The sequence below is a fragment of the Pelmatolapia mariae genome, linkage group LG20, assembly GCF_036321145.2.
Source record: "Pelmatolapia mariae isolate MD_Pm_ZW linkage group LG20, Pm_UMD_F_2, whole genome shotgun sequence".
NCBI classification, from domain to species: Eukaryota; Metazoa; Chordata; class Actinopteri; order Cichliformes; family Cichlidae; genus Pelmatolapia; species Pelmatolapia mariae.
Window position 1 is genome coordinate 8,306,128 of NC_086244.1, and position 16,353 is coordinate 8,322,480.

At 38.9% G+C, this 16,353-nt stretch overlaps 1 protein-coding gene across 1 annotated transcript in view; it reads left to right on the forward strand.

The window, feature by feature from the left end:
* Positions 1-16,353, forward strand: part of syt6a (synaptotagmin VIa) — an 83,214-nt gene that overhangs the window by 55,292 nt on the left and 11,569 nt on the right. The window contains exons 2-5 of the mRNA XM_063463542.1: positions 2,832-3,222; positions 5,210-5,768; positions 14,292-14,412; positions 15,348-15,519. Of these exons, the coding sequence (XP_063319612.1) occupies positions 2,832-3,222; positions 5,210-5,768; positions 14,292-14,412; positions 15,348-15,519 (1,243 nt within the window). The remainder of the gene's footprint in view (positions 1-2,831; positions 3,223-5,209; positions 5,769-14,291; positions 14,413-15,347; positions 15,520-16,353) is intronic.

Sequence of the window (16,353 nt, forward strand, 5' to 3'; positions counted from 1 at the left end):
ACATGTAAATGGAGTGAAAGTGTGTTGAGGGGACTGAACTGAATTTGGAGTTAGTGTGACTTTCCCTTCCAGAGGGCATTTTATATTTGTATTTCATCATAACGGAAAACCCTTAAACATATCAAATATGACACAATATACACTTCTTGTAACCCTGAAACCTGACTGTAAGCCATGATGTTTTTATGCATTTTATTTAATGTCAGATAATTTGAATAAAACCTAATTGTTATCAGCTAATTCCCCATAGCTTTAATGTCAAATTACAAAAACACAAACATGAATAAAGGTTTAAATATCAAGTAATATATTAAAACCAGGAAATATTGACTTCCTATTTACATCCCCCAAAGCTCTAAAATTTAGTGCACGATTTTGTATTAAATGCAATAAATGGAGTGCCAAAATTCATCAATACCAACATGACTAAGGCTCAGAACATCCCACAAACATGGAGGTGGAGCTGGACACCAACTCAAATGTCAACCTGTGTTTTAAGATGTGTTGCTGCAGTTGTTAAAAACAAGCCAGTGTTAACATGTTTAAATGAAATTTCTTACCTGTCAACGTATTTTGTAGCAAAATATCGTCAGAACAGACATGCAGCAGCACATCTCACTGCACGGCGCAGGGTCAGCTTCAATTTGCCGTGACGGGGGATGAAGACTCGGCAAACGACAGTCCAGCTGAGATGAAGCTTTGTGGGGAGCTGTGTGAAATTTCCGATGACACAGAGAGGCCAGGGCTGTGGACAGCCAAGAAATCCTCTTCAGGCATAAATCCTCCAGACTTGAAATCCAGACCGCTGCTTGGCTAAGCTATAAATTCTTCTTAGTGGACTCTCCATTTAGTTTCAAATTTTAAACATCAAAGCTCTTAATTTGTGCAAAAAGGGGGGTAGGGATTTTTTTTCCATAACACTTTGGACAAATAAAAAATGAAACATGACGTAAAAAACCAGAAGCTATTCTTAAGCATTTTAATTCTTTGTAACTTTATACTTTAATTCTAATGTATTTTAGAGATAAATATTAAAGTCGCGTGTTTCTTAAAACAATTTTAAACTTCAAAGCTTATTTAAAAGAAATCAAAGAGGTTTATGGAGTAAATGACCAGAGAAAGAAAATACTGATCATAACTGATAATAAATAAGTAATACTTATATTTTCATACAAAGCTTATAAGGATCAGCAGGTAAGGTGAGTGTATGCAGAAATTAAACCCACATAGGGGTGAACCATAAACTGTATATACTGTGTACATAAATACTGGACTGGCCTCGAAGTCTGAAAAGTGAAGATAATGTGTAAAGTGTCTTAAATCTGCATTCTTTCTAATGGCCAGCAGCTCAAGGCTCCAAAATGGGACTTCACAAACCAATATGTGATGTCATTTTATAATAAAAACCAGAACTAAACAGCCAGATTTTAGAGAACAACTTAAAGATATAAGAAGGTATTCAGTGGGAGTCAGCAGAGACTTAAAAGGAAGGAAAATAGATAAGTGGGAAGACTAGAAACTGAAAGAGGTAAAGATAAGATTTTAAATACACAGGAGGAACTGATAAGGAAACAAGGAACCAGTAAAGGCAGGGCCGACCATCTCTAAGGAGGAAAAAGACAAAGACATGGAGTAAAAGCACCAGACAGAGATGCAGGGCAAATGATAAATGGACACAGACACAAAATTGTTTTTTAAAAATTCACTTAATCTTTTAAATAACCCTATAAGCTAAAATAATTTAAAAAAGCATAAAAATACTGACTGCTGACTGCTATTAAATATTGCACGTTAGCTGCCTGATTGCTAATTACATATTACATATGGTCTCTAAAATTAAAACCATGAGTAAACAGAGCCTCAAATGCCTCAAGTTTCTTATAGAAAAGGCTGAGCTGGGTCAATATCAGATAGTAAACTGAGTGCGTATTGCCGCTGATCTCTGTGGTGTTATGTCGAGAGAAGAGGGGGGTTAGAGGATCCTTTGAGAGGCCATGAGACGCTCCATGGCACGAGTTATTGCGGCTAAATCTGAGCAATCACAGTGCATGGAGAAGAACACTCAGGCAAAGATTGGAGATCCTCGTCGAAGCACATGGAAGACACTCCAAGCGTTATATAGTGAGATATAATTACTATAAGAAAGATGCCCCAAAGGGAAATTTGAGAGAGGCAGCCTGTATGTTTCCTGTGTTTAGTAATTTTTTTCCCCCTGTGGTCCCTGTGAATCCTTGCAGAGTGCTTGTCAGCATTCTTGGTACATCTCCAGCTCTTTGTATGCTGCTTGTTCCCCGGAAAGCATTTTCATACCATAAAATAAATGAGTTTGACTGTGCCCGGCCGCTTTATCTGCTTCATGGTGAGAATCCCAGTGGAAGGCTCCTGACACCGTGGTCCTTTTCTCATGAGCCTTTTTACAAATTTAAACACTTTACATTGTTTGGGGTTTTTTTTATTATTATCATCTGTCAGGCTATAATTACTTTTACCACTAGAGCGAGTGTAATGTCATAGAAAATTATCCCTGTATGAGTTCACACTACACACATGCACACATTTAAATTCTGTTTACACTACCATGCTTCTCTTATCTGTTGACCCAAAGGAAGACAAATGGAGGTTACTTTAATATTTATGAATCTTGTAGTGCTTGCTTGCCGTCCTTAGTCTTACATTAGAACCAGATTTAGCACCAGGCCTTTTGAAAAATCATCTCCTAACCGACTCTTTCTCTTTCTCTGTGTCCTCTGTCCCCTCTCACCCTTGTGATCACCATCTGTTTATCCATATTGTATGATCCTCTGTTTCTGGCCCCCGTGGCTCGTCACCAGACGCTACTTTTGGCCTCCTGCTCGGTGTGTTTGTGGTCTGTGGCCTGGCATTGCTGGGACTTCTTACATTTGTCTCCTGGAAGCTGTGCTGGGTGCCTTGGCGGACTAAGGCCCACTTTCCCAGTCCATCCCTCAGCCCGGCCCGTGGCCCACAGCACTGCCCACTTCAGCCACCACTCCTGTTACCCAGCCCCCAGCAGACGCCAGTCACCATGGCAACAGAGAAGGTGAAGGACCCCATGGGCTCGATTGGTTTCCTGGAGGCTGCGGTGAAGATAAGCCATACCTCTCCTGACATCCCCACTGATGTGCAACTCTCCATGAGGGAGCATTTCCTGCGCCGCACGCAACGCATGCAAAGGCAAACAACTGAACCAGCTTCCTCCACTCGGTCAGTCACATACATGCATTTGCATGCAAATCTGATGACACATGAGACTGTTTCATGTGGTTATTTATAATATGTGTACATATGTGCAGGATTATGCGTAAGCAGAATTCAAGACATGGTGTTATTTAATGTGGAATAAAGTGTGTAAACCAGGGGGAAGTCACTGCTACATATAAGGATTGAAATTTTCTAATTTGATACCTCCATAGTAAATTATAAATAACATTGAAGAACACTGAACTCTGCCTCAGAGGCACCTCTCTCCAGCTTAAAATTAATGTCTATAAGACTTTCTTCACAAGTATAAATATAACACAGTGTGAAAAAAATTACTTGCAGCTTTACAAGCACAACTCCACGTTACCACCTAGTTAACATCAATGATTTATTATAGCTATTATGCATACTAATACATGCCCATGGTACAGTATTGTACAGCCTGTTCATGCTGTAAGCAAAAAGACAATTATTTACATTGAGAAAGGCTTTTTTTTTTTTTTTTTTTAAAAGGCGTCATTTTACCTCGTTGCTAGGTGGTTGCTAGGCATGTATAATTTGTGGCTATCGATATAAATTACATGTTATTGTCATGATATTAGAGTTATAGGACGCTTTCATATTATAGGTACATAAATGCTAAAAACAGGTAACTTTTGCCAGTTGATGGAAGATTACTAGAGAACGTAATGACATCAATATATCTGATGTAGATAAGAACCCTCGGGTAACTATCGGCAAAGTAGGTAAAACCTGCGATAAACTTTCATCATCTTCCATCTTCCAAACAATTAAAGCAGCCACCAGTAACAATATAGGATACCAGTGACTGACATGTGACCTGGCAGTAAATACATTAGAGGGTTACCTAAGCAACTGGAAGATCCAAAAACGAGCAGCTGTCAAACTGAGGCTTGACAAGTGAATTTCTTCCAGTGTTCATGTAGCTTTTAGGTCGACTTAATGCCAACTCCTGATGGTTCAGGAGGGGTTGGCAGACAAAGAAACCAATAAAAAGACAGACAGGATAAATTTTTAAAGGATAAGAATTCATATTTATGTTCACACCACTGGGGCTCACTGAGCTGTCACAGTAAATTTAACCTTGACTTTTAACTTTTACACTTCCTGTTCAAATTTTCCCAACAGGTGTCAGTGATAGTGATAGTCCCATACAACAGAAATACAGGCCTACTTACTGTAGAAATACAGGTCACAGCCTTTAAATTCTTTTTTTTCTCAGGCAAGAATTAACTTTGATCAACTGCCACTATAACAGAAGACATAAGGTAACACATTTGGTTGTATTGTGCCAACACTAGTTTAGTTCAGAGTCGGATGCCGAACACTCATAGACATCACATTAAAAAGCACTGAGTCTTATCATTTTTTAAACATGCATGTTAGTCGGATAGTGTTCACTTTGGGTCCCTCAGAATCTGAAATAAATGCTGTGACACGGTGAGACTGTATCCTTTGAAATTAAGAAAACCAAGGAAATGTCAGAGAAGTCATATGCACATGGAAGACCTTTTAATATGTGCTTGTCCTAGAGAAGGCTAAATTTTAAACTAAAATATTTTTAGTATAAAATATTTAATATTCTAAACCCGATTCCATAGTTTTAATATCTAAACCTAACTAAACAAAAAAAAAGATGGTAATGTCAAAAACAAAAGTAATATCAAATTGTTAAAAAAGCAGTCCTGCAAATGACTAATTACTGTTATTTTTGTCTTCTGGTTGGAGGTCTTGTCACTTTACTATCTGCAGTCCCATCTTCCTTTACTGGATTTTTGCAGGCTGCCATTTTTCATTACATTGTGAAATGTTAAACTGGTTATTTTTGTATTAAATTACAGGAAGACTTTCCTTACCAAATGTCAGTCTGTGACGAGTTGAAAATGAGAATATGTTATCGTTTCACCACAGCTGAAACTACAGCTATTCCTTCCCACTTGTTTTATTCTTCTCTTTTCTGTCCTTGTAGGCACAACTCATTCAAAAGACACCTGCCCAGGCAGATGCAGGTAGGCAGTCTAGACCTAGGAAATGACTACATGGTGGACAAGGATGAAAAGCCCACTAGCATCGGTCGTATCCAGCCAGAGCTCTACCAACAGAAGGCCCCAGAATCAGAGGACTCATCCAACGACAGCAGCAAAAACTGTGGCAAGATTAACTTCTCCCTCAAGTATGACTATGAAAATGAGTCTCTCCTTGTCAACATCCTCAAGGCAGTAGACCTACCAGCCAAGGACTTATGTGGCACATCTGATCCTTATGTGAAGGTCTACCTGCTGCCCGACCGCAAGAAGTTCCAGACTCGCGTCCACCGGAAGACACTCAACCCCACATTCAGTGAGAGCTTCCAGTTTCCTGTGCCTTATGATGAGCTGGCTGCTAGAAAGCTCCATATGAGCGTTTTTGACTTTGATCGATTTTCACGGCATGATATGATTGGTGAGGTGGTGATGGAAAACTTGTTTGAGACGTCAGACCTCTCCAGGGAGACAAACATATGGATGGACATCCAGTATGCCACCAGTGTAAGAATCTATTGACTTTTTCAACTTTTCTATTAGAGTCAAAGTCAAATGAGTAACAAGTGAATGAAAGTGATGCGATATTAAAGAGTCTGACAGAGAGATTCACATCCTTTAGTTTAAATCTTCAGTGTCCACTTCATGATATGCTTGCTCATTTGTATATTAATCAGCCAATAACAAGTCAGCAAATTAATGCATTTAGGAATGTAGATAAGGGAAGATGACCTGTTGAAATTAAAAATGAGCATTAAAATTTGGAAGAAAGACAAGTTTCTAATATGGTTGTTGGTGCCAGACAGGCTGAGTGTTTCACAAAGAATTCAGGCAACTGGTGGTGCAGTGGTGTGGGCAATATTTTGGGCCCCTTAGTATAAACTGAGGACCTGAGTATCCATTTGGACATGGACATGAAAATCATCTTGACAATGTAGGATAGCGTGAATAAGGGCACAGTCTATCTAGTGCATGGGTGTCCAACTCCAGACCTCAAGGGCCGGTATCCTGCAGGTTTTAGATGTGTCCTTGATCCAACACAGCTGATTTAAATGGCTAAATTTCGTCCTCAACATGTCTTGAAGTTCTCCAGAGGTCTGGTAATGAACTAATCATTTGATTCAGGTATGTTGACCCAGGGTGAGAGCTAAAACCTGCAGGACACCGGCTCTCGAGGCCTGGAGTTGGGCACCCCTGATCTAGTGGGTTCTTCTTAGTAATATCTACATATATATCTCCCTTAGTTCAAATTACTGGCACTGTGCCATTTATAAAGTAAAATATAATACAACTGTGACTAAATCAAATCTTTTTTTAATTTTAAATCTTCATCATAGCTAAATCAAGATGCAAATGTAAGATTGAAAAATGATAGAATTTAAAATGAAGCACACTGCCGGCTTCTGGATGCTCATATTTCACCTCAGTGCTCCATCAACACAAACAATCTGATTTCCTTGAGAAGCTCTCTGTATTTGTGGTCATGCTCCACCATCGCTGGCAAATATGGCCCAGAATGCTTAAAACCTCACTACATTTTAGGCTAATACATAAATTAGCAGCAAGAAATCATTATTTCCCAGCAGATCCTTGAGCTTCAAAGTGAAGAATAAAAATTTATGTAAAGCCATAAAAGAATATTTTTGACTCACTGCACACTCATGCAGGCATTTTTCTATTGACTTTGTTACTTGTTGACAACATCCAGGGGCCATTTTTAGGAACAAATTGTTTGTGTTAGGTGCCTCGGACCCTTCATCATTTTATCACCTCGTCTGAGCCCTTATATCTCTCATAAGCCCCACCCCCACTCTTGCTGGACTTCTTCAGGGGCTGTTCAGTAATCTCAACATTATTGCTTAGTGGGCAGAAAAGCAAGGAGCCTTCTCCTTGGCACACAAACTTTATTGAACCACCAAATGATTTTACGACAAAATCCCATGCTCGTATTAAATTCCAGATTGGCAACATAAAGAAGGCACAGATGGTGCGAGGGTTTAGTTAAAACAGAAAACAAATACAGTATGATGTAGTGTTCGATGTGAGACTGTGTACAACACTCTGCAGCTTAATGAGCGGAAAAGACAGCAGTATTGAGCAGAGTGAGGCACAGCAACAAAAAATAACCAGCAGCTCTTCTCACTTCACAGATCAATGAGCGATAGTCATCAATAACATCAACCCACAAGCGTGACTTTTATAAAGAATCCAGAGGAGACCAGATACTTAGTCACTTCAGACTATTTCTCATGTGTGTTCAGTGTAGCTATTCTGGGAAGGTCTTTAAATGGCTGATAAGTAGCATTATTTATTAGCTCTGACTGGGACTGAAAGCCAAATTCGTTGTAATAAAACATCCATATGGTAGAATATGAAGCAGTGCAAGTTGCATCGACAAGAAAGTCGTTTAAATTATTTAGCCTCAATTCAGTTTTATTTTTATATTACCACAACACTGTGCTTTATATAGCAAAGTAATGACTGTACAATATTACAAGAGGGACTCCATTGATCCGAGAATCCCCTGTGAGCTAGCAAATGGCAAAGGTAAGAAGGAAGTCCTCACTTTTAACAAGGAAAGCCCTGAAATAGGCTCAGAGAGAGGCAGCCATATGCCTCAACCCCTAAGAACTGACCTTTTGGGGGTTGAGGCGAAAGAGAGAAAAGAGGAGAAATGAGAGAACAACAAGACAGCAAGTAAAAGCACAAGACTACACTCACTGGCAACTTAGACATTTAGGAATGTAGACATATTGAAGTTCACCTGGTGGAACTTTAAATGAAACTTCAGAATGGAAAAGAAAGATAATTTTATGGATTTGAATGTGGTGTGGTTGATTGCTGATCTACTGGGATTTTCCCACACAGCTATCTCTAGGGTCTACAGACAGTGGTTTGAGAAAGAGAAAATATCTATTGAGCAGCAGTTCTCTGATGCCAGAGGTCAGAGGAGAATAGCTAGACTGTGCTGAGCTTATAGGAAGGCAAGAGTAACTTAAATAACCACTTGTTAAAACCAAGGTAGGCTGAAGAACACACATCTATGCCATGGAGAATTAAGGCAGTTCTGAAGGCAAAAAAGTGGGTTCAACTTGTAGTCCATTTTGGATTTCTGTAAAATATAGGGTTAGGTCCTTCTGTTCAGCAGAGCATCAAGAGTGAAGATGCATAGTAATTATCGTCAAAGCTGCTTTTGCACATAAAACCGCGAAAATGTGACCAGAATCAAGTCCAGGCTTGGGAGATTGTCTGTGTCAGACAGTACTGGAAAGGTTACTTTAAAAATGTATTCCACTACACATCACATAATACATGACCCAAAATGTAGTTTGTAACATATTCCGTTACATTACTCAATGTGAGTAACATATTCCGAATACTTTGGATTACTTGTCATGCTTTATACAACTACATGAGTATACTATTGCTGTGTGATTTATTACTATTACTGAAGGCTACTCGCCACCGAGCTAACATTGTTAGCTAGCGTTAGCTGAGGTTACTTCATAGACTGCAGACTGTTAGACTTGATGGATAGCATTAACAACCAGCTAGCTTCAAATAATCATGTGCAGTTCTGAAAGCAATACCAGCTAGATTTTTCAATCTTAATGTAAAATGAATAAGATTAGGGTGGGTGAACATTAGGTAAGGCTGCACTTTTTGCAGTGATTTTGTATAGAAAACTATTTCTGTATCAGTAATATGTGTTCTTTCTGTCAACTTTCAGAAGTGCACATGATTATTTGCAGCTAGCAGGTTGTAATGCAGCCGTCATTAATAGTAATAAATTACACAGCAATAGTATATTGAAGATACTGAAGTGGAACATAACCCAGGTGGCTATCACAACTAAAACAAGGTAGTTGCAGTAGGCTAATGTTAGTTTTTTTAAAAGAACTTACTTCCAGATTTTTTTTTAGGTTGGAGGTGGAGTCTTTTGACGCTAAGAGCAGCTTGGTTGCTGGCAAACAGAGTGTGCATTCCACAGTCAGATTTCACCCATCCCTTTCTTCTTTAAATGTGAAGTGGTGTCGGAATTTCCAAGTAGAAAATGCATTCCTGCCCATGCACTGCTGGCTTTGTTGTGCTGGCTCCAGGTCCATTGTATAACCGACGCCACCAACATTAACAGGACGCTTACATTAGAGCCTCTTATTGCGTGTTTTGTTTGGGTTTCTGGCAATGTGTGAATTACCAAAATTAGAGAGGGGATAGCCTAACATATGAAACGAGAAAAGACTGCTGTGTAACCCATTTATTTCAGCAAAGTAACTGTATTCTAATTATCACCTATTTAAGTGGTAAAAGTAACGGAATACAGTTTTTGCATTTTAAATACATAACACCGGTACATGTATTCCGTTGCTCCCCAACACTGGTGTCAGACATGTTTGCATTGCTAAAAAATTTCATTTGGTTTAATCTAGAGGTGGAGCTGAAGGAGGCGGGGCATGATGCACATAAGCACACACCCTGACTTGTTGTGAATTCTTCAGACAATTCATGTTGCATTTTCCCAGTTTGTGGTTAATAGTTCTCACCGTGGTTTGCTGGTGTCCCACAGCCTTAGAAGTAGCCTTATAAGCCTTTCCTGACTGATAGATGTCAGTTACTTTGTTTCTCAGCTGCTTCTTTGGATGATGTGTAGCTTTTTGAGATCTTTAAGACTACATCACTTTGTCAGACAGATTCTATTCAAGTCATTACTTGATTCAATAGATCTGCTAGCAATCAGGCCTGGGTGCGGCTAGTGAAACTCAACTCAGCTTTTTTTTTTTTTTTTTAATGTGGTTAATCACTAAAAACTGGATTTTCTATTTACTCGGGTTATCTTTGTCTAATATTAAAACGTATTTGATAATCTGAAACATTTAAGTGTCACAAATGTGCAAATAAATAAGAAAACAGTCAATACCTTTTAACAGTACTGTACCTATAAGCTCAATCTGATATTTTTGTACCAGGGAGCTGGTGTGTTGAGTCTGACTGAAGTGGATATTTGGTTTCTGATATGCTCATCTGGGTGATCTATAAAAGTTGAGTTCTCCATTACACGTGTCAAAACAACTTTAACCGAGTGCTCTAGTTTAACATCTTATCATTTGCCAATTAGCACCAAGTCTCAGAGTGCAGTCTCATAGACCAAAGCACTGACCTAAAATGAAAAGTTCAGTAATCACTAGGATCATTCTAGGCCTTCAAATCAGTGGTGATTTCCCTTCTTTTCATCCGGCCATCATGAGGCTTTTTGCTTTGAGCAAAACATCTAAACAGTTTTTTGATTGATAGCATGAAAAAAACTTTAAGGCTATCCATCCAATTGTTCTTTAGAGAATTTAATGTGCACTAAAGAGACAGCCTGACTTATATTGCCAAAACACGCCTGAGAAATGATTAATGCAGTGCAGATGTTACTGACTGGCACCAAAACAGCCTGCATTTCTACAAGAACAATCAAAGTGTCACTTTATGCTTTTACAACGTCTGACATTTCTGCTGTGCTCTCACATTATGGCTCAACCTTCACACCCTTCAAACAAAATCCCTCGCATCGGCAGCGCAGAAAGCCAAATCTCAGCTGTATGTCTGAGGAGACGTTAAGACTGCAGCACTCAGACAGACGTGTTGGGATTTGCCAATCAGTGCGGTTCTCACTGAGCTCATTCAGGGTGATTAGGGGTCTGTGTAACCTTAATACCCTTTTGGCTAATAACTCACATGGGACAGATAACAGGACACTCATTCTTCTTGAGACTATTAGCTCAGCAGGGACTCAACGCAGGACTGTCAGCTGTGCTTAGAAAGTTTTCGACTTCCTCTATGAGAGCTCTTAATGGTACAAACCTGTTTTTAAGACTGATTCACACTTTGATTGCGTGTGTAATTGGGTTACATTTCATTGGAGCCCTAATATGTGAATTGGATGTACTCTGTTTTAATTTATTGCCATTGGCAATGATCTGGAAACATCTAAATTCTGACAGCGGTGAAACTTTCAATTCTCTTTGGCATCATTGCAAAGTAAATACTCGTCTTCTGTTGGCGTTGATACCAGACAACAACAACTCTGATGATGGATGTCTATGGAGGGGAATGACGGTGATCAGGTCACAACTATGATCCAAAACATAGACTATACATTCATTAAAAACATATAGATGTACGACACGTTGCTACTTCCTACATCGGTGCAAGAGTGAGATCGTCTGTGGATGCTCCTCCAAATATGGTCGCATGTGTCTGTGACTTCATTTAGCTGTTTATCTTGTTGTCACATTTTGGGACTCTTTGCAACATATTCAGCCTCTGACCACATGTATTAAATAGGCAGCTTCTAACAATACTTTTGTGATGGGGCGTGGTCTGAGGCGTGGCTGCGAGGGAGGCGGGCACTCCTGGACGGCATCCGCAATCACGCCTCGCTGGCTTTAAAGTCTATATTGGGTCCTGAGTTTGTGTTGTTGTTCATGTGTGTGTTTGGTTGCGAGCTGAAAAGCTGCAACCGTGTTTGTAACAGCAACCATAAATAAAAGAAGTATGCTGAAAAGCATGGAAACTTTGTCGGGTCTGTCGTGCCCAATCCTGGGTTTTGGCACCACTGTAATAACTCCATGGCAGACCCGACCAAGCTTCTATGTCCAGGTGCGTCCGCCTCCCTCGCAGCCACGCTGCAGACCACGCCCCACCACAACTTTATTTAAAGATATAACACATTTTTGGGTCAGCTTGAAAGAAAGGCACATGCAAAATGTAAAAGTGAGATCAGAGGTCAAATGTGACCATACACCAGTATCTTTTTCTAAATAGGCAGTAAAATTTTAAGCATAGTTTCAAAAATGAAGGAGATTTTTTTAGGAAATCTTATTTGACATTTAGGAAGAGGTCAAAGGTCCAAGGTAATGTTATATATCATCCTCTATGCCTATATGTCATCAATACAAACAATGGCAGTAAGAAATGTAGTTTTAAATCGCTTTTTAAAGCATAATTATCACTTTGACCTTTAGATCAATCTGTTGACCTTTAAGAAGAGGTCAGAGGTCAAATGTGATATGGTACTTTCTATATATTCCATTAATATTAATACACACCACACTTGTAAGACTCATAGTTTCAAAGTTATAAGGCTTTTTGCCAGTTTTTCGACCAATAAGTCGATATGTTCACCTTGATGACCTTGGTGGATGTAAGCCAAATTTTAATCGACTCTACCCCCCTGCAAAGTTTTATTAGAAATCATTCAAAACTTTTTAGTTATTGTGGTTACAGGCAGAATCTACCACAGACTACCATAAACAACTTCCTTGGTGGAGGTAACTAGTTATTAACTAGTCCATGAGTCTTAGCTGAAACTGATAAAATGTTGTGGTGCACAAAGACAAGACTCTGACAAAGAGAACAAGAAAAGAGTTCAAACACCAGTCTGGATTTTAAATATTTCTTTTTGATATATTTCAGGTCCATTGAAGCAAACAAAAAAAAAAAACATTTGCAAAAAGTGCAAACATTTCAGTCTGTGTTGTGCTTTCCTCAGTGTAAAATGAGCCATGCGCCATTAGTCACCCCATATGTGGCTCACTCTACGGGTGACATTGTTAATAACTTAGGCTTTGATTGGACACAGATGAATCCAACTACCAGCTGGTAAGGTCATACCAAACACATTAGAGTAATATAATTCTGAAACATTAGCACCTTCTGGTGCACATAATAAAACACTGGAAATGAGATCTACAGATGAACAGAAAATGGGTCAAACCTAATCTGTTTAACTAATTTTATAGAAAAATGCACTTGACTCTCAAATTAATTTGTCTCCTTGTGAACCTGTGGCATTGCCTAAATGTCTCTGTTGGGTGGAGTCCCACTCTTTACTCCAAAAATAAAAGAGTCAAGAATCTCTTTGCACATGTCAGATACAGTAAATATGTACTGGATTTTTCTATAATTGTACAGATGTAAACATTTCAAAATGATGAACAAGTCGTGTAAAGTACAGAAGACATATTTTCTGCTTTCTGGGTTTCCATTCACTTAATAATTCATAACTGTTTTTCTCATAATCGTTTGCAAATGCAAAGTCAGAAACTGATCAAAGACTTTTTGAACTTCCACTAACATTTCCTTTAGAGATGTCTGGTCTTAAACTTAATGCAGGGTGGACCTTTTTGGCCTTGAATGACTGCTTGAGTAGTGTAAAATGTATGCAGAGGAGTACAGAACCATGCCAAGCGACTAAACATTGACACGGATTGCAATTAGACCTCAAGGTAGCTGTATATTCTTAGTAAGCTCTTTTATAATGTAACAATCAATTAAGAAATGTATAGTATTATGCATCTGTCTAGAAATTATTTGTTTCTTCTCTCATGCAAATTAATCTTTAAGGTTCCTTGTTAGTGCTTACAGTTCCCTTTTGGGCAGTGCCGTCCTTGTTTCAAATCAAACTGCAGTTTCATATCCTCACGTCTCTCTGCTACCCCAGTCTAACAAAGAAATCTCATCTTAAAGACAGAGGAACTCTAAAGAAAATGCAGGCAACCCTCCAACCTGCAGTGTGCTTTATGATAAAAATATATGCTGCATTAAACCTGAAATGGATGGTGCAGAGATCCAAGAACAGGAGCACAATGCAGCTGCTTTTTGGTACAAAAAAGGGGAAATGTTGCATTATTTTGCATCAAATTGACTCTTTAATGCATCTTTATGTGTAATCTGCGCTCTAAATAGATAGCTAGTCTCAGCTGTGAGACTAATCGGGGAATCAGATATCTTCAGAATCTTCAAAACAGATAACCCAATAGTGCATTATGCAGACCTCACTCTTCAGTCTGAGTGCTGTAGTGGTTACAAAGAGCTGACTTTAAACAAAATATAAGCATTGATCCCAGAACTAAACCTTCAGTAAGAGACAATACACTTATTGTACATCACTTCTCCCTGAATCGAAGCACCGGGCTGAATGTCAATGTGAAACTAAAAGAGATTCTTTTTTTTTCATCTGTGCTTGTGTTTGTTTTCCCGCAGGAAAGTGTTGACCTTGGAGAGATCATGTTTTCACTATGCTACCTGCCCACTGCAGGCAGACTCACACTTACTGTCATCAAGTGCAGGAACCTAAAGGCCATGGACATCACTGGATACTCAGGTGTGTTGTGTTGTGCCTGCACTTTCAGCTGCACTGACTCAAAATGAATGCTCCTTTGAGAATCCAATTGTGAGCATGTCAAATTAAATAAACAAACAAAGGAAAGCTCTTTCCCTAATGCTGCGTTCTGTTTATATCAGCAAATATTAATAAGCAGCACTTGCAATATTAAGACAATGTCAGCAAACAGTTTCAGGCGGTGTGTTTATTTTAATGTCCCGCTGTTCCACTTTTCTATTAAACATTTTCCCTACGATACTGATACCACTTATGAAACGTGACATTTATCGCATGTTAAATGCCAGGCTTTAGGTGTAATTCGGAGTAAAAGTGGTAATTTTCTTCCAGTTTTAAATGACATTTCAATTTTTTTTGATGTTATTCACAATTTTAATCCTTGGAGTTTTCGTGGATTTAGCTGACTGCCATTATCTCGATTTACTGAACCGTGCCTTCAAGTATATCGGGCTGTATGCTGGGGCATTTTTTAAGGTGGCTTACGTCTGATTAGTGTAGTATAATAACTCATGCAAAGTGATTTATTAATAACAGATGAAAATTTAAATCAGCATTCAGGAGACTCTCTCAGTCATGCTTTTTAGCAGTTTTCTATGGCCTCCCCTTGTCTTTGGTTAAATAAGACATTCACTCATCTACGTTTATGCACATTACTGATTCCTGGTTCCCCCAGCATTGCTTTCATGTTAACACTATTAACACTGTATTCATTGGACTTCTTTGAAGATGTTTTGGCAGTCAAAGCAACCACAGAAGCTTTGTTGTTTTTAAGATTTGCCAGAGGCCTTCGTGATAATTGCTGCTCTGGCTGCTCCTGAAAGAGACGTACAACTTGGAGGTTGTCCAAACGTAATGATATTCAATTATAAAGTCACGTTTTCTGCCCTTGTTTATCCTGTTTTCCTCTCACCTATCAGATCCCTACGTGAAAGTGTCGCTCATCTGTGATGGGAGACGTTTGAAAAAGAAGAAGACGAGCATTAAAAAGAACACCCTGAATCCCACCTACAACGAGGCCATCATCTTTGACATCCCACCGGACAGTATGGACCACGTCAGCCTCCACATCTCCGTCATGGACTATGATTTGTACGTACATACTTGACTTAGTCATTCAGTAATAGTGAAAAAATGTTTCAGCTTTTTGTCTGATACATTTTTATCCATTTGCCTTTTCATTGAACATATGAAGCTCCCAGCGCAGTCATGATCAGGCTGACCAGATACCAAAAAATTAAATGTGAGGCAAACACTGTTTGTGTGAGACAATATGGGAGATGTTTGCAATGCTGGGAGGCAGTCTGAAATTTCTTATAAATAAAAAAAAATAAAATAAAAGCGCATGTAAGCAGATTTCCAGGCCAAATAACTGATTTCACAAAGTACACTTTCCAATTTTCTTACTAAGTACATGCAATAAGGATAAAGGAAAGCTGAAATTTGTTTTTGTTTACGGTTTCATGAAATGTATAAAGTCCTGTATTGTCTTTTATTTCAGTGTTATTTTAGCAGCTGTTCTGTCAGCTGGGTTTCAGTAGGGATATCTGACAATTTAAGTAATTTCTTAGCCGGTTGTGAAACACATACACTGTGTCGCTTCATGCCCTATTTTCACTTGTGTGAAACTGAATATAATAAAAACCCTTTCCTGACTTCTTCAGACGCACTCAGTAAAAAGTAATACTTCACATCCTGCACAGCCTGTCAAAATGTGGGCGACTGCCTCAATATGGCTTTTGGGGTCAAGGGATAAAAATGCTGTTCAGTTCCAGTTTCTAGTTGTGATGGCTTGCCTGCTAGTGGAAATAGATGTAATAAGTGACTTATTACATCTATTTCAGAAATAGTGGGAAATAAAGGAGTGGAGGTGGGTTGCAAAGTGAGTTGCATAAGCAGCTGCAACTGTGGACATCCTGGTGCACC